Source organism: Limanda limanda, chromosome 5 (assembly GCF_963576545.1).
Source record: "Limanda limanda chromosome 5, fLimLim1.1, whole genome shotgun sequence".
Lineage (NCBI taxonomy): Eukaryota > Metazoa > Chordata > Actinopteri > Pleuronectiformes > Pleuronectidae > Limanda > Limanda limanda.
In genome coordinates this window covers 22,227,278-22,250,164 of record NC_083640.1, presented here as the reverse complement: position 1 = coordinate 22,250,164, position 22,887 = coordinate 22,227,278, and the positions used below count along the sequence as shown (strand labels likewise).

The window sequence follows — 22,887 nt, the reverse complement described above, 5'->3', positions numbered from 1 at the left end:
AACTGGTGAGAAATCTTCACTTACCAGGCAGTTGAAATTAAGAGTCAGTAAATCCCTAAGAGGTCTTTATGTTTACAGACCAACTCAACACCCCTATTCTGAGGCTTTGGGTTTAGGGGATGCAGGGTGCCCCCCATGATTCTGCCTATATGATTATTTGTTCCCTTCTGGGAGATGAGGTCAAAGCAGAGCCTGGAATACATTAGAAGATGCCACATCACTCATATACTTGGTCCCACAAGAATTGAAGATTGTTTACCCATCATACTGGAGAAGTGTGTCTCTAACCACTACACCACCCGCTTACCCAGTTGTTCCTTTTTTTTTCAAAGTAATGGTTTTTACAAGTCTGTGCAATGTGACCATTGGCAAAAAGAGGCCGGTCTGACTTTACATCAGTTTCACATGTGCATTTGTTGAGGTCAGTAAAAGAATACACACCAGTTAAAAAAGTTTAAAAAAATAATTAATATGCCAAAAGAAAATGTATTTATCTATCTATTTCAGCAATACAAGTTATAATGCTCAGTTTCTATATTTAATTTAATTTTGGAATTGTGTATTGTCATCATAAATATCTCAATGTATAATGTAGTATAGTTTAGTATAGTATAGTATAGTATAGTGTAGTGTAGTGTAGTGCAGTGCAGTGCAGTGCAGTGCAGTGCAGTGTAGTGCAGTGTGGTGTAGTATAGTATAGTGTAGTGTAGTATGGTTTAGTGTAGTATAGCGTAGTAAAGTGTAGTGTAGTGCAGTGTAGTGTAGTGCAGTGCAGTGTAGTGTACTGTAGTGTAGTGTTGTGTAGTATGGTTTAGTTTGTTTTAACAAAACAATACACTTATACAAATGCTATAAATGAAAAAAGTAATAAATAACAGATGCTTTTTTAATCTCCTTTCTCTTCATAAATCATATAACATATAATTTATCTTTATACATCTTACATTGAATAATATAAAATATAGAGAATTCGAAAGTTTCCCTCCTCAAATAGAAGTACACATCTTCCTTAATTTTGGATATTTGCAGTTGCAACACAATTCAACAGTAACACAAACAACAACCCTCTAGAAACGTGGATCTGGATTCATGCACAACTGACTCCTTTCCTCTTTTTCTTTTCTTTTTTTTCTGTCCCTGTGTGTAATTGTGACATTTCCGGCAGGACGTGAAGGCGGCATCAGGGGCTGGTTTGTTGACTCGGGCTCGAACCCGCGGCTCCTCTGCCTCAGTTGCTCTCGTTAATAATGTAACACGACAATAATGCAACTGTCCCCGCGGCTGTAGCCCACACGTCCCCCCGGCTCCAGGACACCACGTCCCCGCTGAGGAAGTCAGGAGGAGTGGGTTGCTAGCGGAGCAGCGCTGCGTAGCTCGAAGCTAGCAGCTAGCGTTAGCCGAAGTTACGAGATTGACAAGCTCGACTGCTGAAGTTCCTCCGGGGAGAGATGGGCGACGCGGGGCGGACCGGGGACCGCTGGAGCAGCAGGCCGGTGGGCTGAGTGCGACATGGGCACATGGACGATGCTCCCCCGGGTGGATTTTAACCGTTAACCCGCTGTTGTGTGCACAGCCGGCCGCGGTGAACACTGATCCGCGAGGGGGGCGAGCAGCTGTCAAACTCCCCCGTCCTGGCCGCTGCGCTAGCTTAGGAGGCTAGCAGCTAGTTAGCAGCGAGCTAGCTAGCCGGGGCTCACACAGACACACACACCAAAGTAAGTGTTTTAAAAACTCGGTAATTGTTCCCTCGCAGCTTCTGCGGCTCCAGGTTCTCAACGTGCACGAGCTCGGGACCCCGACCGCGAGTGGAGCAAGTCGGTCGCATGCGTGTGGTTCCCCCGGTGATTGACGCGAGCCGACCCGGGGTGGGTGGGTGTGTAAAGCCGCTAGCGTGAAGTTAATCTATGAAAGCTATAGCTAGCGGTAGCTCCCCCGGATCCCGGCCTGGATGGGTTTCATGTCTGCGGCCAAGTCTCTGACATTTGTCCGCAGCTAAATGCACAATTTGGGGGTTAAAGGAAAATCTGGTTTAACTACATATCAAAACATCTTACACATGTGTACATTTGATTTGTCAGTCAGGAAACCGTCCGCCGAGACTCATCAGGTGTTGTGTTATCATTTTTCAGAAAGTAGGTCATGCAACATGTGTTTTATAATTGATGCTTCTGCAAACCAAAAGTATTTATTTTCTTTATTTCTACGTCACTGTAAAGAGATGGGTTTGTGTTTTGCAGAAGTTCACTCATGTCATAGGTTCCATATCCTCTTTCTCTTTTTTTTGTTTTCAGGGAGAAATGTCATTACATCAAATATAATATTCCATGTTCCAGTGTAGTGTTTGTGTATAACACATAATAATCGATTTGTCCACTAAACAGTAATTGATTGACATACGGTTAATGGCCCACAGCTTATTTTTATTAGTTTGATTTTGTTGTGAATTTAATCACTGTTGCCAATTCACACAATTTCTGACATTTTTTCGCCCGTAACGCTACCGGATGTGATCTGATCAACAAAAAATGATCTCATTCACCCCCTGAAGTCCTTCTTCTGTTCGGATGATTCACAACTGTGAATCCGGGTGAACACAAATCACAAGAAAGGATTTTTTCATGTCACAGTAAAGAGAGCGATCTGTCCACTCGTTAAAACTGAGTATGAATATATAAAACGCAGTCCAGCTGCTGAGGAGAGTCTTCATCAGCCCCTTGAGTCGAGAACATGACACATGAACAACTGAATGCTCCACTTTTCCTTTTTGTCATTCAGCCAAGACGCTGGGACGTGTGCTGAAGCACCTGGACAACAAGTTTTGTATCTGCGCTGCCATAGAAACCTGAACTTCTTCTTTTTCCCACTGGTGTATTTACAAATATTTACAGTTGTGCAATATTCTCTACGGTATTATTTAACCTTAGCGTACTTGTAATCATTTGGGATATTTTTATATCCCCCTGATTTACTGTGTCACAGAAAGATATGTAGTTTTCTTTCCACTGTGATTTAAAACAAGTTAACAGGTTTTACTTATTGACAATTTATGATTTTTCTTAATTGACGCATTTTAATTTGCAAGTTCATTGTTGAAAAAGCAATGACATTGTTTACTTAAGCTTTGATCCTTAATTCTGTTAGTACCTTGATATAACACTGTCTTTAAGTTAAGGGAAGTGAGGCTTCAGTAAAGAGAAGCTGCGGAAATAAGGGTTTTAAATATTCTGCTCTGCTTCTGCACAGTCCAAAGATTCTACACCTCCCACTGAGAATTGTATGTATGAATGTATTCATCATAATAAATGAATGAGACAATTATACACTTACATTACATTACATTACATTTCATTTAGCTGACGCTTTTATCCAAAGCGACTTACAATAAGTGCATTCAACCCTGAGGGTACAAACCAAGAACAACAAGAATCAAGACAGTAAAATTTCTTCGAAATAAAGCAAAAATACAGAGTGCTATAAGTAAGTGCCATTTTAGTGCTACCAAAGTGTTAGTTTTCAAAAGTGGTTAGTTTTTTTTTTTTTTAATTCAAGGTACAGTCGGAAGAGGTGTGTTTTTAGTTTTCGGCGAAAGATGTGTAAACTTTCAGATGTCCGGATGTCGAGTGGGAGCTCATTCCACCATTTAGGAGCTAGGACAGCAAACAGTCGTGATTTTGATGAGTGTTTAGCTCGCAGTGAAGGAGGAACGAGTCGTTTAGCTGAAGCAGAGCGGAGAGAACGTGCTGGTGTGTAGTGTTTGACCATGTCCTGGATGTAAACTGGACCTGATCTGTTTACAGCATGGTATGCGAGTACTAGTGTTTTGAACCGGATGCGGGCAGTCACTGGTAGCCAGTGTAGGGAGCGGAGGAGCGGAGTAGTGCGAGTGAATTTAGGTTGGTTAAAAACCAGTCGAGCTGCTGCATTCTGGATGAGCTGCAAAGGTCGGATGGCAGTAGCAGGTAGACCTGCCAGGAGGGAGTTACAGTAGTCGAGGCGTGAGATGACCAGGGCCTGGACCAGAACCTGCACCGCCTTCTGAGTGAGAAGGGGGCGTATTCTCCGGATGTTGTAAAGCATGAATCTACAGGACCGCGTTGTTGCAGTAATGTTGGCAGAAAGGGAGAGTTGGCAGTCGAGTGTCACACCCAGGTTCCTAGCAGTCTGAGTGGGGGTCAGCACGGAGTTGTCAAAGTTAATAGTCAGGTCATGGGTGGGAGAGTTTGTCCCTGGAAGGAAAAGTATTTCAGTCTTGTCGAGATTAATCTTCAGGTGGTGAGCGGTCATCCACTGAGAGATGTCAGTCAGACAGGCAGAGATTCGAGCTGCTACCTGTGTTTCTGATCGGGGAAAAGACAGGATTAGTTGGGTGTCATCAGCATAGCTATGGTAGGAAAAGCCATGTGAGTGAATGACAGAGCCGAGAGTGTTGGTGTACAAAGAAAAGAGGAGAGGACCCAGGACCGAACCTTGAGGGACCCCAGTAGTGAGAGGACAAGGTTCAGAAACAGATCCTCTCCAAGTTACCCGATAAGTGCGTTCGTTGAGGTAGGAAGAGAGCAGGGAGAGGGCAGAGCCTGAGATACCCAGGTCCTGAAGGGATGAGATCAGGATCTGGTGGTTCACTGTGTCAAATGCAGCAGAGAGGTCTAGAAGGATAAGGACAGAGGAGAGAGAATCTGCTCTAGCAGTGTGAAGCTGCTCAGAGACAGCAAGGAGGGCAGTCTCAGTTGAGTGACCTGCCTTGAAACCAGACTGGCGAGGGTCAAGAAGATTATTGTGGTTCAGATAGGAGGAGAGTTGATTAAAGATTGCACGCTCGAGAGTTTTGGAAACAAAGGGAAGAAGAGAGACAGGTCTGTAGTTATTTACTGCAGACGGGTCGAGGGTGGGTTTCTTCAGGAGAGGATTTACTCTTGCCTCCTTCAGAGAATTAGGGAAACAGCCATTTGAGAGGGAAGTGTTGATAAGATGAGTAAGAAAAGGAAGAAGGTCAGGAGCAATAGACTGGAGAATGTGAGAAGGGATGGGGTCAAGGGGGCAGGTGGTCGGGCGGGCAGAGGTTACCAAGGTCAGAACTTGATTGGGAGACAGAAGGGTGAAAGAGGAGAGCGAAGGGGATGAAGATGAAGTTGATGGAGGTGTGGTTCTAGAAGGAGGATCAGAAAAAGAAGATCGTATGTCATCAATCTTTTTTGTAAAGTAGTTGACAAAGTGGCTTGGTAGAAGGGAGGAGGGAGGAGGGGGACTGGGGGGGTCGAGGAGGTTTGAAAAGATGGAGAAGAGTTTTTTGGGGTTAGAAAATGAGGATTGAATAGTAGTTTGGTATTAATACTTGATTAACACTTATTTAGCTTAAAGGGACTCTTACCTTTGTTGCATTTTTACACTTTTTGTGGATAAGGTTAAATTGGTATTATTCAGGTAATGACACTCTAAAATGCAAGACAGACCCACCAGGAGTTAAAACAAACAATTATTTCACTCTCGTAATATTTAGTGAAAACTTCAACCAATAAAATTCTTCGGACCGAAGGACCTTATTGGCCGACAGACCTGTCTGTTTGCTGCATGGAAACAGACAGGAAGCCCGTCTGCTTCTTGTGGCGCATTCGGGCCCGCGTCATCAAGGCGCGTCCTCAACTATAGGGTTTGTTTTGATTCCACGGCAGACAGTAGCGAGTAGCGACCGTATCGACCGTAGCGACTGACGATGGCAGACCAAAGTGGTCCACGGCGTACTGAAACAGCCGCTCCCAGGGGGAAAAACAAAAGTTTAAAACACCGCGGATGGGAACGAGGGGGTGGGGCATTGGAGGAAGGCGGGATGATTTGAATGTGCTGTAATTCTCAAATGCAACAAAGGTAAGAGTCCCTTTAAGGTTAATCATGTAATTATTTTCTTTACAGTGAAACATTTGAATGTGTTACTGCAAGTAACCTAATTTTAAATAGATTTACAGATGTTATAACCATTTGCAAACAATGGTTCCTCTGTTCTGCAGCTTTACGCAATACTTTGATTTTGATAACAGAGAACATGCTTCTTGGTCATGATATCAAATTCATCCTTCTTCATTAAGAAAAATAATCTATCATTAGTCCCGCTGACATTTTTCATTTAACTGATTGTAGGTTCAATGCGTGTTGTTGATGGCCTCCCAGCTCGCCATGGACGCTGTGACCGAGACATTCGCTGTGGTGCACCAGAACGGGAACGCCCACCGGGATTCTCCAGACACAAGACCGGCCGCTGCTGTTCTGAGGCTTCACTTCTACCACAGCAGCCAGGGAGGGGTTGACTGCAGCCTGCTCAGCTACCCACCTGGGGACTATGTGGCTGAAGAGCTGTGTATAGACGCAGCCAAGGCATGCAGTGAGTACTCAGCCTGCGTGAAGCACCCCCATTCATGTGTTTTATGTAACTCGGGGCATAAGTCCCAAGATAAGGTTATCAAGAGGCCACAGTGAGAACCTATCAGTGGAAAAAATCGTTGGGTTGTTCAGTCATCTCCAGGCTTTGTTGACTGTCTGTCCAAATTTCTTTACTTGGAAGTATTTGTGTAAATATGGAAGCTTTGCTTTGCTCTGTGATTTTTATTTTTTGCACAATTTAAGAGTCAATATAAGTGTGATGCAACTAATACACAGAGCAGAGCCAGGCCCAACCTGCATGTTGTTGGAGTTGTATGTTATGTGTTTGGGGAGAAACCAAACACAGCTGACATTTTACATATTCTTCATTGACCGTCTGTTCACCTGTGTTGGTACTTGAAACAGTTTGTTTTCTAACGTGTGCTGTGAAGAATCGGCCCCCTGAATTAACTCAACTTGTTCAGAGGCCCCTGAAGCTGGAATATAATCTATTCGAATGTAATTAGGGAAATAATTAAAAGTGAATCATCAGGAAGTGCCGGTTAAAGTAAAGTAAACAACATTTTAAGAAATTCAAAGCCTTATTTCCTCTAGTTGTCAGAAATACCACTGCCAGGTTAGAAGTTGTTTAGATGATCGGTTTTGTGAAAAACCAAACACAGACAGACGTTCCTCTATTTGTAGTTAGATTTATACAACGAGATTGTAGTTGGATCATGCTTGAAAAACACTATAGATAAGGTGTACTGTTTAAAGAACATGCTACTTCACAAAATATGTAAGTTTTAAAAATGTGCTTCCTCATTCTGTATCTGCTTCAGGTATTTCACCTCTGTACTGCAGCCTGTTCGGCCTCTACCGAGAGAGCGACTGCTTGTGGTTTTCACCGAACCACATCTTTCAGCTCAACGAATCGGCCTCGGAAGATGTGTTTTTCAGAATAAGGTTATTGTCTCATTAGTATCTTTTTAAAATGATGATATCCTTTGGGATTTAATGCATTTTCTTCATTAACATATTCCACAGGTACTACTTCCCTGGCTGGTACAGTGGTGGGGCATCTCGAGCATATCGGCACGGTGTTGCCAAGGGCTCAGAAAGCCCCGTGCTTGATGACTTTGTAATGTCCTACCTCTTCTGTCAGGTAAGCACCTCACTACACAGCTACTAGTTTTATTATACATGTACTGGTTGGAAATTAGTGCAGATCAGATATTCAGTTTATGTTTGTATGTTTCCTTGCAGACAAGTCTTCTACATTACAGAACATGTAGCTCAACTCATTGACATGCAGAGCGAACTCTTTGTCACCTGCTGATTAGGTCACATCTCATCTTTGAAAATTAATATTTAAAACATTGCACACGGAGAAAGAAAGATTTAAACGTTAAAACTGGTACTTTTCATTTGTTCAACCTCATGTGGGTTGGATAGGAAATGTTAGAAGGTTTTCCATCATTAGTTGTAAACAAAAGAGCGTCTATGTGGGTAGTTGGCACCAACATTTGTCCTCGTGTTTATCTCAAGGCTTTCTTCTGTAACAAAAGTTTGACGGATCATAGTTTGTTTAGAACAAAACCCTTGGTCCCTCCTGTTAGGAAAAGATGGGATTTGCAGTGGTGGGAAGCAGCTTCTGGAGATGGCACAGAGGAAACTTTTTTCACTCTTTCTAGCGTCACTGCCTGGCTTTTATTGTACCTCACCAAAAGGACATGAACCCATTCCAAACCAAATGGCCATAACACAGTAGTATGGACAGTGTCAGAAAGTAGGTCCCTGGTGAAAAACCTTAGCTTTTAGTTATCTCCTTTGGGAGTTCCATGAAGTAACCTCTGGACAAGTGGATAGCAAGATTAAATGGATAGGGCACAGCTCCATGTTGGCCAGATGTTGCAGCAGCTGGGCACGGTCCACCATATCAAGGGCTTTGGACGTGTCAGTAAGCATCACCCTCACCATTGTTGTCCGTTTTACAAGTTTAGTTACTAACTAGGAATGTGTGGATTGAATCAATGTTGGCATCAGTTGATTTATGAAGGAACTTCCCTCTCTTTGTCCCAAGCATACTGGGAATGAGATGAGCCTCCAGTAGGGCAGGGGTTTGAAGTATGGGTCCTCCTTTCAGCTGGAACTGTAGTAAACTTTCACACTGCGAGGATGGTGCTAGATCTTCAACATGGTTGGTCAGCAGCCATGATAGATGTAATTAGGGATGACAGGGGTCCACATGGAGTGATTTCCCATGGGCTCCCCAGCAGGTCAATCTGACCTTGGATGACCAGTACTCTATAAAAGCCCGTAAAGGCCACAAAGATGCTAAAGAAGAATTTCATGTAGTTTGAACATTTTCAATTATGCTGTCTTTCTGTTGATAGTTTGTTGTAATCACATTTGTTTTGTTTCCTCATTGCACCAACAATAGATATATCTGTGTAGGACAGAAGGAACTAAATGCTCCACGTGGCATCTGAGTGAACTAAAGGATTATGTGGAATTACTCCTGTGTAAATCTGTCTTGGTGGAAAAGCCTGAAGGGGAGAAGGGAAGCGCAGCTGCGGGGGTGATTTCAGGGTGTAGCACATTGTGTGTTTGCAGCCATTGAGCCACTACGCATTCACTTCAGACAGCTGTTCAGATCTTGTGTTGTGCTGATGTTGAATTCCTCACTGTGTAATCTAGAGCAGAGTCTCTGGGTTTGTGATAAGGAACCGCTCTTGTGACTTGCAGGTAGAAGCAGTGTTTCCCACAGAATTTAACTCAATTTGTGGTGGTTGCTGGAAAAGGCGGTTGGATATATATCATATATATATATATATATATATATATATATATATACACACAATATAATGTGAATATAGTGCTCAGCCTCGGCTCTTGCTGTCAATCCCACCTGTTGCTTCTCCACTAGCTGGCTCTCTCACAGCAGCATGTTGGCTGCTCTCCTCCTCCTCTCCTACATTTCTCAAATTATTATCTGCAGTTATCCTTTCCTGACCCTCCCTCACTGCTTCAGCTGCTACAGCAGCACTGGTTGAAGTCTGGAAATATTCTAAGCAGATAAGGTGGATAACTAATCGCACTGGTTGAAATTCATTGCTTTACTGTGATTTTTTTTAGTTGCCAGGTACTAAGTTTATCTCCACAGGAATAGCATTTTTTAATCTTTAAAAATATTTTTCTTTGGGATCGAGGGAGCAAACATTCAGCGTCAGAGTTCAACAATTAACATTATTTTATCCACTTGCACAATCACTCAATATTGATGAGCGGCTACGCAAACCATCTTCTCAGTAGGCAAAAGCCAAAACCAATTAAATATAACAACAGTTTACCAATTTCTAATGGTAAAAGGTTGTAAAAAATCTGTATGTTACCGTTAAGGTTGATATTGTGGCAGCGGTCGAAGAATATTCCCTGAATCTGACTGTGGTACTTCATACGAGCACAAGGTTGTGCACACATTCTACTTAAGGGCAACATAATACAAGTGACTCCTCCAACACATCTCCACACACCCTAAGTGCTGAGTCCAATGTGTTGCTCTCGTTGTCTCTGTGCAGTGGAGGAATGACTTTGTGAACGGCTCTGTGAAGATCCCTAACTCCCATGAGACTCAGGAAGAGTGCCTCGGCTTGGCTGTACTCGATATGACGAGGACAGCCAAGGAAAGACAGATGTCGCCGCTGGACATTTATCACACTACAAGGTACACGTGAAAAAAGAAGGCTGCTTTTTATCGGAGATGGAATCATCAGCCTCCAATGATGCAATGGTGCAAATTGATAATCACATTTTCACTGTTGCAAATACAAAACGTTTTGGTACTTTATTTTGAGTAATATTAGTGAATAAATAGCCGTTATGCTTCAAGTCAGTTAAATATGAGTCAACATCAGTTAATGCCAGCTCTCAAAATGTGACCCCATCCAAGCTTATTGAAAATGAATCTCCATTCTTCCATTCCATTCCATTTAATGACGTTCAAGCTAATAATTGTGGCTTCTTGTTGTATGTTTCACACAGCATTCAAAATAGAAACTACATGTATTTATACTGCAAGGGATTAATGTTGTCTCGTTCGATGCTCACAACAAAAAATCTGTTGAATCTCTTCCAGCTACAAGTCCTTTCTGCCAAAGGACATGAGAGCTCAGATCGAGGACTGCAACTTCCTCACACGTAAGCGAATCCGCTTTCGCTTCAAGCGCTTCATTCAGCAGTTCAGTCAGTGTCGGACCACAGCGCGGGATCTCAAGCTGAAGTACCTCATCAGCATGGAGGCCCTGGAGAAGGGCTTCTACACAGAGACCTTCCAGGTCAGAGAGCTTAAGAGGGGACAGGTCTTCATCCTGGTGGCAGCAGACACTGGCGTCCAGTGGTGTCGAGAGAAGTTGAAAGATTCTGATGAGGTTCGTGCTGTTTTCACATTTTCTGCTGTATTTTAATGAACATGTTGGACTTTTCAGTGACTTTATCTCAGAACAGCATAAAACGTCTACAGGAAACTGGCGACAGGGAAATACTTGTTTTAAGATAGAGTGTTGTGCTTGATTATACAAAAACATAGTGGTAAGTTTTTGTTTAACTGTTTGTCCAGGAGCTGCAGACTTTTTCTGATTTCCCAGATGTCACTGACATCAGCATCAAACTGGCGAGCAAGGAGGGCGCTACCGAGGGTCGTGTGGTCACCATCAACACACAAGATGGAAAGAATATGGTAATTTCACTGTTTAAACCTCTATCTGTCTACTGTACAAGAAAACTATAATATGATGTCAGGTTTTTTTTGCACAATCATGTCTGACAGAATCCTCCTGGTGTGCTCTGTTGTGGTTTTGCATACATTTCAGGAGCTGGAGTTTTCCAGTTTGTCTGAAGCGCTGTCCTTTGTGTCCCTGGTTGACGGCTACTATCGGCTGACTGCAGACGCACATCACTACCTATGTAAAGAAGTGGCACCTCCGAGGCTTGTGGAGGTCATCGCGTCTCACTGCCACGGCTCGATTTCGTAAGTAAAAAAACATCAAATCTTTTATTTTTACACAAGCAAGACAAATAAGGATTATTGCCTAAAAAAATCTATTTTGAAAGAATAAAAACTAAGAAATAAATATTAGAATCAATTTGAACGCAACCCACATAGCCTAATCTGGACCTTTTGTTATTGAAATGTCCATATTGTGCTAAACTGGGGCGCCACCACTACCTCACTCAAGTTTGGAGCTAATAGATGACTCCTCTGATTTGTGTCCACACTGCTTTTCTGTCAGCTCCGCCCAGTCTGGCCATTCTGACTCTTCTCATCCAAAAATTTGCAGAACTGCCACTGAATATATATCTATTTATTTTTTACAACATTCGTCTGATGTGCAGTAAAAACCAACGACATCAGCAGTTTCAGAAATATATCGAACCAGGCAGTCTGGCAACAACAGTGATGCGACGCTCACTGACTTTTTCCCTATATTCTTATGATTGATGTGAACATTAACTGAAGCTCCTGACCTGTATCTGCATGATTTTATAAATTACACTGCTGCCTCATGATTGTTGATCGAACAATAGCCAGGTGTTCCTACTCAAGGGCTTTCAAAATAGTGTCAAATGTACAAGCTTTTCTCAGGTGGTCGGTGTTTATATCCTAGGAGATACAGGCAATAACCTGTTGTGACTTCACTGTTTGTTGCTGTTTTGCAGAATGGAGTTTGCCATCAGCCGACTTCAGAAGTGTGGAAACAAGCAGGGCCTTTACATTTTGAGATGCAGCCCAAAAGACTTCAACAAGTATTTCCTGACTTTCCCTGTTGAGGTTAGTAGCACTCCTGTGTGGCAACAGCAACACTTCACCAAAACTGAATCCTTTCCACCTCATTCAAGAAATGCAGCTCTGGGCTGTTTACAATACAGAAAATATATTTTTTGTGAGTGCCTCACCTGAAAATCGACCCTGAATGAATGAAAAAAACATAAACCAGGTATAAATGGCCATAGTTAATGTAACATAAGGTGGATAATGTTTTCTCATAAACCAAAAGGAGTGTGATAAGTGGCTTCATTTACATATCTGGTGAGTTGAAAGGCGTCCTGGCATATGTCATATCTGCTGATGTTATATGAGATTGGCTCAGATTTCTTGTACAAACAGTGATGGTAATTCACCCAGGTCAATGTCATGATGTCACATGTTGTGTAGAGAAAATAGCTACAGTCCCTCCTCTTCTCCTGTTTTGTCTGACTGATAAAAAGTTTGGAGGACAAGTCTTTGCCAGTGTTGCTGCACCAGTAGTGCTCTTTAGTCAGGTGTCAATAGAAACCTTACAATAGGCCTCTGAGTGCTTCTATGTGTTTGACCAAGCCACCACCTTTTTTTCTCATGGGTTATACTTCTCCTAAACATGTGCAAGATTTCACTTACCTCAGTGCAACAATAGGATTGGCTTCATATGTTTCTCGTCTGACAGATAATATATATTTTTTAATTTAACCAGGAAAAGTCCTGTTGAGAATTAAAAATAGATTTTTCCAGGTAGTAAACCAATGCATATAACAATGTTTTTAGGGTTTCTTAACCCCCGCCACCCCGACCTGCGGGAAACATGGAACATCCTGAATTGGTGGGTGTTCGGTGTAAGGGGGGGGGGGTCATTGATCAGGACAGAAACATCCTCTTACTGCTTTAGATGATGTGAAGCAAAGGATCATTTGAGCTGGGAAAGAAACATGCTGAAGATATGTGTGTGTGTGTGCACTGTCCTTCACGCTTATCCACACGTTCTTGTTTTGGCATTTAATGAGCATGACGTGGGTTGGCACCAAGGAGTCTGGACCCAGTCATGTTTGGACGAAGCAGATCAGGTGCAAAGCCTTTACAAGTCCAAAAGATACTACATTTGTCAACAAACTTTATCCCATGGGTGGGGCATGCTTGTGTCAGCCATGTTTTCAGGCCACAGAGTCTGATAAAATATCCAAAATTTCCGATATATACCAGGCAGAATACCCTGTAGCAATTTTTTTTTTATTGTTTTAGAACTGAAACCAGATCTGAAGTTCCTGTTTCTCCAGAGTTTCTCTGATATTGTGACTAACTTATGATTCATTGAATCTGAAAACTGAAATTACATTCATTCTCACTTCCTTCCATTCAGGTCTTCAACACTGTTGAATACAAGCACTGCCTGATAACCAAGTCTGCCAGTCGGGAGTTCAACCTCAGCGGAGCCAAAAGAAACTTCAGTAGCCTTCAGGAACTACTCAGCTGTTACCAAAAGGAAACTGTGCGCTCAGACAGCGTCATTTTCCAGTTCAGCAAGTGCTGTCCACCAAACGCCAAAGGTACAGATAAAACAACCTGGATTTGCACAGTGTATGTTTTGAGATTTCAGTCGACAATAACCTCTGATGTCTAAGCAATTTGCCCCCTGCTCCATCTCTGGCTCACACCAGGGTTTCTCACGTTTGGTTTAATTTCATATTTTTTGTTTTTTTCCATCCTCAGAAAAGTCCTGCCTGCTTGTGTGCCGGAGCAACAAGGGCTCAGAAGTGCCTCTGTCTCCCTCACTGCATCGACACAACATCAATCAAATGGTGTTTCACAAGATCAGGAAAGAAGATCTGGACTTTGTAAGTTTTGTTTACATTTTTTACCCTTAAAATAACTTATTTTTCCTTATCTATGTTCTTATTGAATGATAATGATTTTCAATGCAACACTGACCCTCCTCTAAGATGGAGAGTCTCGGTCAAGGGACATTGACGAAGATCTTCAAAGGAGTCCGCAAGGAGCTGACGGACTATGGACAAGTGCACCAAACAGAAGTTGTCATGAAAGTGCTGGACCAGACTCAGAGGAATTACTCTGAGGTGTGTAGCTTCGACACGGTTTGATTCTTATATCCACTAATTTGTAATTGGTGAAGATACTTTAAGTAAATAATAGTGAGTTACTATGAGTTACTGTTAGTTACTACAAACCCTTAAGAAGACAACATTGGCAGGGAAAGCAACCGTCACTGTTTTATTTTGCATCGATAGTAAATCTGTGAGGTCTAGAACTAGAAACCAATCTAAATTTGTAATTTTCCACTGATGTTAGATCTGTGGAAGCCAAGCGCAGCAGTTTGAATTTTGGGTTTATGTTTAGCAAAAAAACCTGGTTGAGATGTTCACTCTTCTGTGTTTGTCTTCGGTAAATCGCAGAAGCGAAGCCGACCTCTGACATGAATAATGTGGTTTTCTGTCTTTGTCTTGTCCTGCAGTCTTTCTTTGAAGCTGCCAGCATGATGAGTCAGTTGTCCCACAAGCACCTGATCTTTAACTACGGCGTGTGTGTCTGTGGAGAAGAGAGTAAGTTTGCTTCAGAGAGATGCGTCTCTCTCCAGGTGTCCTGCCACAAGGATACACTTGTGTCCAAGAATGTCCATACATTTTGCCATTAAATTGACGACCATTGCGAGCGTGTGTCATTATGATATATTGATAAATCTACCATGCTCTACTCCTGTGAGCCTGAGGTATCAGGGATATTCTCACATATCTCTCTTGCACGTCTGCATTGCTCCGAAGTTGTACTGAAACCACAGTAGTGTTATCTGGACTAAACCTACAGAGATACATGGGATTTAACGCAAGAAAACATTTTACAGAGTGACACTTCATTCTGTCTCCTTGCTTCTGTCTTTGTTTAACACTCTCTGCAAAGAATAATAACATTATGTTGGAAAATAACATGTAAAACTTGAGTTGAGGATCACAAGATATTGAAATGATTTTAAAATTCACATAAAATACTTCGTTCCAGACATCATGGTGCAGGAGTATGGGAAGTTTGGCTCCATGGACACTTACTTGAAGAAGAACAAGAATTCTATAAACATCCTGTGGAAGCTTGAAGTGGCAAAGCAGCTGGCCTGGGCCATGAACTTCCTGGTACGAAGCCGTGTGGTGTCTCATTTGATGCATTTACACGTCATTCACAAAGTTTCAATTCTTCAAATGTTAACATGTTAAATAGGGTACAGAAATTGAAATACAGACTAATAACAAAGATATGTGAATGAAAGAGACTGATACATATCTCCTTTTTTGTACCTGCAGGAAGAAAAGCTACTTGTCCATGGGAACGTGTGCGCTAAAAATGTTCTTCTGATCCGAGAGGAGGACCGAAGGTCTGGAAACACGCCTTTCATTAAACTGACTGATCCTGGTATCAGCATCACTGTCCTGCCCAAAGAAGGTGAGTGTGATGCACTTCTTTAACCAACAGGTGGCAGTTACAACCTATTTAACAAAGAGTGTGACTCCAATGAGATAGTGTCATCTTAAATCTTTCATCCCTTCATTGTGTGTGTGGTTATGTTGTGAAAATATGGGGAAAAAAGATGGTAGAAGATGTTTTCAACAATTGCTTGTATGTTTTTATTGTTCGATATTATAAAATATAGGAATACGTTCAATTAGTGCATAAATTCAAACAGAATCCATCAAACCTTTGTCAGTGCTTTGAATGAACACGTTGAGTTTACTGCCAGTGGTGGATGAAATGTTTTTCTGTGTGATCAGTCCTGATCGAGAGGATCCCCTGGGTTCCCCCTGAGTGTATCGAGGATCCTGCCAAACTGAGCCTGGCTGCAGACAAGTGGAGCTTTGGCACAACTCTCTGGGAAATCTGCAGTGGGGGGGAGAGACCTTTAGCAACGCTTGACAGCTCCAAGGTAAGTGAACAAAACCTGCTTCTGTGTTTAGTGTCATTTACTTGCACAGGGAAATCTACACCCTCATTTTCAGCCTGTATTTGTTTGTATTTAGAATCTGCACGTAAAGAGTTTGTGTTTGAAATGTCTCGTAGAAAACCCTGTTCTACGAGGACCGCCACCACCTCCCTGCCCCAAAGTGGACTGAGCTGGCCAATCTGATTACAAGCTGCATGGACTACGAGCCCATGTTCAGGCCAACGTTCCGCGCCGTCATCCGTGACCTCCACAGCCTTTTCACGCCAGGTAGGTGCACAGCGATCCCCAGCCAGCCGGACAGAGCTCCACTGGTGGTGTCACAACAGGGAATATAGGTCACAGCAGTGTTGAATCTCAAATAACCTGTCAGACGCATCTAGTGTTACACAATGCACCAATACCAGAGGTGTGTCACAATACCCTGCTGGTAGAGATGGAACAAAACCCTGTTTTAGCTGAGTCTGTGCTTTAGGAATGAGATAAAAGTGCCGTATTTTCTATGGAATTATTTCTCCTACTAAGAAACCACAAAGCCCATCTGAAGTTGATGTATTTCATATTTCCTAGCCTTTCTTGTTTACATGCTTGTTTTCTTTTCAGACTACGAGATGATCGTGGACGTTGACATCCTGCCGAACAGAACACCGGCCTCTGCCTGGTCGACGGGGGGCTCGGAGAATCCGGAGCCAGCTCAGTTTGAAGAGAGACACCTGATCTTCTTACAGCAATTGGGCAAGGTATGAAGACGTGTGGGAAGTAACTCTTGTGCTTCATGAGATCACGGCTCCACCACTGTGGAAGAACAGAGAATGAATTGGTCTGATTATAGGTTTTCAACAAAAACCTATCTATCCATCTTCAGTGTACATTACATACTCAAAATGGATTGAAACTAAATCCAGCAATATTCAGGAGGTTTTTTTAGGCAAATATGGATTAAATTAGGGCATATTAATATTATTGTCACATTTGAATCGTCAACGTGAAAAGCAAATACCTACTGCAAAATATAAGTCAGACTTTGAGGGTATAAAAAGGCAGCTTGATGATGTATGTTGTGTGTTTCAGGGAAACTTTGGCAGTGTGGAGATGTGTCGATACGACCCACTTCAGGACAACACTGGAGAGGTGGTGGCCGTGAAGAAACTGCAGCACAGCACCACAGAGCACATACGAGACTTTGAGCGAGAGATCGAGATCCTGAAGTCTCTGCAGCACGAGAACATCGTTCAATATAAAGGCGTCTGCTACAGTGCAGGTACAGTAGACGTGGTGCGGTTGGTATTTGGATGAATCTGTCCCTGTACCCGTGTCTTCGGTTACTAAAACCCTCATTGTAAAGTCATATACTCGACTAAATACTCCGAATCAGGCAGAACTTGCACATCACACTAATCTGGCTATAAAATGTACAAACATTTACAGCTTTATCTTTAAATAACGAGTTTGTTTCTTCAGGACGAAGAAATCTCCGTCTCATCATGGAATATCTTCCTTTCGGGAGCCTGCGGGATTACCTCATGAAAAACAGGGAGAGGATCGACCACAAGAAGCTCATCCATTACACGTCTCAGATCTGCAAGGTGCGTCCCTCGGTCCAGTTTGGTAACACGGTCTGTGGAGCCCCAGAGCCACTGATGCATATTTGATGTGTTGTTCCCCTCAGGGCATGGAGTACCTGTCCAGTAAGCGCTACATCCACAGAGACCTGGCAACGAGAAACATCCTCGTGGAGAGTGAGACGAGGGTGAAGATTGGAGATTTCGGCCTCACCAAAGTTCTGCCTCAGGACAAAGAGTACTACATGGTCAAAGAGCCGGGAGAGAGCCCCATATTCTGGTCAGACTGCTGAGCACATACGTCTGTTGTCTTTTTACTGCTCTGAATGTGATGTTTCTTTCTCCCTGACGAAGAAATCTTGAACATCCTCTTGATAGTTCAGTAGCTGTAGCAAACCAATACTCTGTCATCCCTGTAAAGAACGTGCTGTTAATCATAACCTGTTTGCATTTGTTTTTGCTGTGGATCCAAACTGAGAAACATCCTGTGAAGTTGAAGTCGACATCTTGTATTTTACAGGTATGCTCCAGAGTCGCTGACTGAGAGCAAGTTCTCTGTAGCGTCGGACGTGTGGAGCTTCGGAGTTGTGCTCTACGAGCTCTTCACCCACAGCGACAAGATGTGCAGCCCGCCTGCAGTAAGTTTATTCACTGTTCGTTCAACTTATCTCACTGTCTACTTGACCTTAGTGAAACGGTATGAAAATGAATACAATTTAATACAAAGCAGATGGAAACGTATCGTAAACTAGAGCCAACCCGGATTTTTTTAACCTCTGCAAACACAATATACTCTTACCTGTTTAAAGTTTGTTCTATTTTTGTCTTGGCTGCGGTCATTCTCCTCCTCAGGTGTTCATGTCGATGATGGGCAACGATAAGCAGGGACAGTTGATTGTCTATCACCTCATTGAACTCCTTAAATCAGGCAGCAGGCTGCCTCAACCCCTGGGATGTCCCACAGAGGTACGAACGTGTGCTGCTGATTTCATTCTGAAGGGACACACACATGTTACATATATTCCAGCACAGTGTTTACCTGTTGGGGGATACCTTATTTATCGTTTTCACTCACAAATTGACATCCCCATCCTTTGCTGAGGTAAAAGTACAAACTCTACACACACCTGAGCCAGGAAACTGTGAGTGTTCCTTTATGGGGTCAGAGTCTTTCAGTTAATCGCAGGTCAGCTGACAAACAGGCAGCGTCTCAACATCCCTGACATAGACATTCCTGGTTTCTACTGTGAATTCTTGACTAATCATATCATTGGTCTTCCTGGTGTCACAGATCCATGAGGTCATGGAGGAGTGCTGGGACAACGACCCCTGCCTGCGTCCGTCTTTCAAAGAGCTCGCCCTGCGTGTCGACCTGTTCAGGGACAGTAAGGAGTTGTAGAGTTCACCCGAAGTGCCCTGCTCCTCTTCAGCCGCGTGGGCAAAGGGACAAGACGAGCTCCTTCTCGTGCTGAGTGCCAGAGCAGTTTGTGATTAGAAGAGTGATGGTTCAAAACCAGGACCAGCTCAAAAACTTCTGCCAAGGTGTCTTTATGCAAGGCACTCAACTCAGTTTAGTTTTTTTCTGAGTGGTGGCCAGCAGAAAACAAACGGAGGCTTGGATGTGATGATCTGTTGAAGGTGGTTCCCTCAAACATCCTTGATGAACTTTTTAAGAAGAATAAAAGCGTCTTTTGGAGACTTGGAGTAGATTATTGCCAGCTCGGAAGCTAAAGATGCTTGTGTCAAACAAGTTCTGCATGTGTGTCTGTGTGAGTGTGTTTGAGTGAGTGTGTGTCTGTGTGTGTGAGTGAGTGTGTAAGTGTGTGTTTTGTCCGTACAAACAGCTAGCAGGGCTAGCTCTCGTCTTGAAGAGGAATGGACTGATAGAGCTCTGTGTGTGTGTGTGCGTGTGCGTGTACATACTGACAGTATATTTGTGTACATATGTTCAGAAATTTTTTATAATTTTTATAAAATGAAAATATCGTAAATACTACATTTGAGAACTGCCAAGGTGTCAGTGTAAATGAAGCGCATACAAAGTGATTTAAAGATCCAACATTGTTTTATGTTTTATCGTGAGAGGTGGTGTGAAAAATAAAGACGTTGAATTCAGCCTTGTTTTATTGAACTGTTTCTTGTGTTTTTAATGTGAAAATACTTTTTGAACTATGTACCAACACAATACTTAAAGGAAATCCTCTTGTTTCTATACCATTAAGTTACATGTTCGATATAAACTTTATATTACTCCACTTAACAAAGCTCATGTTGAGCTTTTTGCAAAAGACGAAGAACCTAAAACAAAAGGAAGTAGCTGTCTTCAGATAATAAACTTACATCTGCATCCTGTTTATCAAAATGTCGAGTTTGACGCTTTCCCCGAGCATTTTATCTTTTTAAGGTTTTGAACTTGTGAATCTAAAATATAAACTACAAGGAGGAATTTGTTGTTAAATCTTGACTGTAATAACTTTCATTGCATTTTGCAAAATGATGAAAGTTAATATATCTGAAATCAAAGCTGATTATTTTATCATTTTGAGAAAAAAACACATTTTGAGGATGGACCAGACGATACTTACAGAGATGGGGAATATCTATTACTTGTATTTGAAATACGTATTTCAATTACATTGAGTATTTTGTAATTTGTATTTGATAGGGCCGATAAAAAATCGAACGTTATTTGTAACAAAATAGTTTAGAGTGGAGTAATTTTGTATTTAAAATACTCAAAATACTTTCTGTGCTAATCAAAAAACAGTTCACGAGTATGCAGCAATTAACAAAATGCAGTGAATGAACAGAAGAGAAATCTAAATCAAATCAATATTTGGTGTGACCACCCTGTTGCCTTCAAAACAGCATCAATTCGTCTAGGTAGACTTGCACACAGTTTTTGAAGGAGCTTGGCTGGTAGGTTGTTCCAAACATCTTGGAGAACTAACCACAGATGTTCTGTGGATGTAGGCTTCCTCAAATCCTTCTGTCTCTTCATGTAATCCCAGACAGACTCGATGATGTTGAGATCAGGGCTCTGTGGGGCCATACCATCACTTCCAGGACTTCTTGTTCTTCTTTACGCTGAAGATAGTTCTTAATGACATTGGTTGTATGTTTGGGGTCGTTGTCCTGCTGCAGAATAAATTTGGTGCCAATCATACGCCTTCCTGATGGTATTGCATGATGGATAAGTATCTGCCTGTATTTCTCAGCTTTGAGGATACCATTAATCCTGACCAAATCTCCAACTCCATTTGCAGAAATGCAGCCCCAAACTTGCAAGGAACCTCCACCATGCTTCACTGCTGCCTGCAGACACTCATTATTGTACCGCTCTCCAGCCCTTCTTCAAACAAACTCCCTTCTTCTACAGCCAAATATTTCAACTTTTGACTCATCAGTCCAGAGAACCTGTGCCGTTTGAGTTTCTTTTTAATACTTTACAGTGAGCTGGGTTTAGAGTCCTCTGACACCAACATTCCCTCAGTTAACCAGGCCGTGGTAAAACGTTTCACAATAGCTCCTGAATCATCATATATTATATACCCTCACTGTTTATTAGAAAGTCCTGCCCCGCCCCTAAACAAAATTCCCAGTGATAGGTCCAGAAGTTTTCGAATACTTCAGCTGACAAACAAATAAACAGTAATGAAACGTAACTTTGTTGATAGATAAGGAGAAAGAAGATCAGTTTTATTTTAACATATTTAGTTTCTTTCAGTGTTGATGTGTCAACTCTTTTGATCTGGAGTCAACTTCAATTTTTCACTCATCAGTCCAGAGCACCTGCTGCCATTTGTCTGCACCCCAGTTCCTATGTTTTCGTGCATAGCTGAGTCGCTTGGCCTTGTTTCCATGTCGGAGGCTTTTTGGCTGCAACTCTTCCATGAAGACCACTTCTGATCAGACTTCTCCGGAGAGTAGATGGGTGTACATGGGTCCCACTGGTCTCTGCCAGTTCTGAGCTGATGGCACTGCTGGATATCTTCTGATTTCGAAGGGAAATAAGCTTGAGGTATTTTTTTTAGTTAAGTTTCCTTGGCCGACCACTGCGTCTATGATCCTCAACGTTGCCCGTTTCTTTGTGCTTCTTCAAAAGAGCTTGAACAGCACATCTGGAAACTCCAGTCTGCTTTGAACTCTAAGTCTGGGAGAGACCTTGCTGAAGCTCTATAACAACCTTGTGTCTTGTTGCTGTGCTCAGTCTTGCCATGGTGTATGACCTGTGACATCAAACTGTCTTTCACAACCTCACATTGGAAGCAGAGTTTGTTCCTCACCCAGTTTGAAGCCTCCTACACAGCTGTTTCTGTTTCAGTTAATGACTATGTTTCAACCTACATGTGAAATTGATGATCATTAGCACCTATTTGGTATAATTGGTTGATCATACATCTGACTATAATCCTACAAAATCCCTGACTTTGTGCAAGTGCACCTATAAGAATTGATGCTGGTTTGAAGGCAAAGGGTAGTGACACCAAGTATTGATTTGATTTAGATTTTTCTTTTGTTTCGCTCACTGTGCATTTTGATATTTGATGAAAATAAACTGTTAACACTTCCATTTTTCAAAGCATTCTTAGTTTACAGCATTTTTTCACACCTGCCTTAAACTTTTGCGCAGTACTGTATATATACATAATCAATCAAATCTTTTTTGGGGTTCACCAGAGCTTTGTGTACATTATATCGCCCAAACCTGAATCCTCTGCTATACCAAATTGTGAGAAAACGGAAAATCCAGAAAAAGTATTTTCTATATTTTAAATACAAAATACATGTATTGTATTTTGTTACATTTTCTGGCACCAGTATTTTGTATTTTATTTTGATACATTTATTCGAGGGGTATTTTGTATTATGTATCAAAATACATTTTGATGTATTTTTGCCCATCCCTGGATACTTATTAATAAAAAACAACTTAAACATAATAATGAATATTCTAAATATGGATCTAAAATTACCAAGGAACTGCAAAGAAGAAAAAGTCGCTATTAAAAACAACAATTAAAAAAAAAAGTCTGAAACCACAAATATCTATAAACAAACACACCTTCAGTGGCTCAGTTCAAATAAAACCCCGACTCTCCATGTGCTCTGCTTTGTACCGCAGACACTTTATTTTGAAACCCGGATGCAGCTTCTCTGAAGGCCGGACTGGGGCTTGACCAATGAGGTCGTGCTTCATTACAGCTCTAATGGTTCCCAGCTGC

General features: G+C 42.1%; 1 protein-coding gene across 1 annotated transcript; it reads left to right on the top strand.

Annotated features, from left to right (window-relative positions):
• Nucleotides 1–1,170: 1,170 nt before the first annotated feature.
• Nucleotides 1,171–19,777, top strand: jak2b (Janus kinase 2b). Its single transcript, XM_061070936.1, has 24 exons — nt 1,171–1,715; nt 6,133–6,373; nt 7,194–7,317; nt 7,399–7,516; nt 9,933–10,078; nt 10,490–10,781; nt 10,970–11,089; nt 11,223–11,380; nt 12,070–12,181; nt 13,521–13,707; nt 13,871–13,995; nt 14,101–14,235; nt 14,631–14,718; nt 15,173–15,300; nt 15,469–15,607; nt 15,934–16,085; nt 16,220–16,370; nt 16,704–16,840; nt 17,172–17,361; nt 17,562–17,686; nt 17,770–17,942; nt 18,183–18,300; nt 18,515–18,628; nt 18,954–19,777. The coding sequence occupies exons 2-24, from the start codon at nt 6,151–6,153 to the stop codon at nt 19,059–19,061; spliced, it is 3,363 nt and encodes a 1,120-aa protein (XP_060926919.1). The 5' UTR covers nt 1,171–1,715; nt 6,133–6,150; the 3' UTR covers nt 19,062–19,777.
• Nucleotides 19,778–22,887: the final 3,110 nt, after the last annotated feature.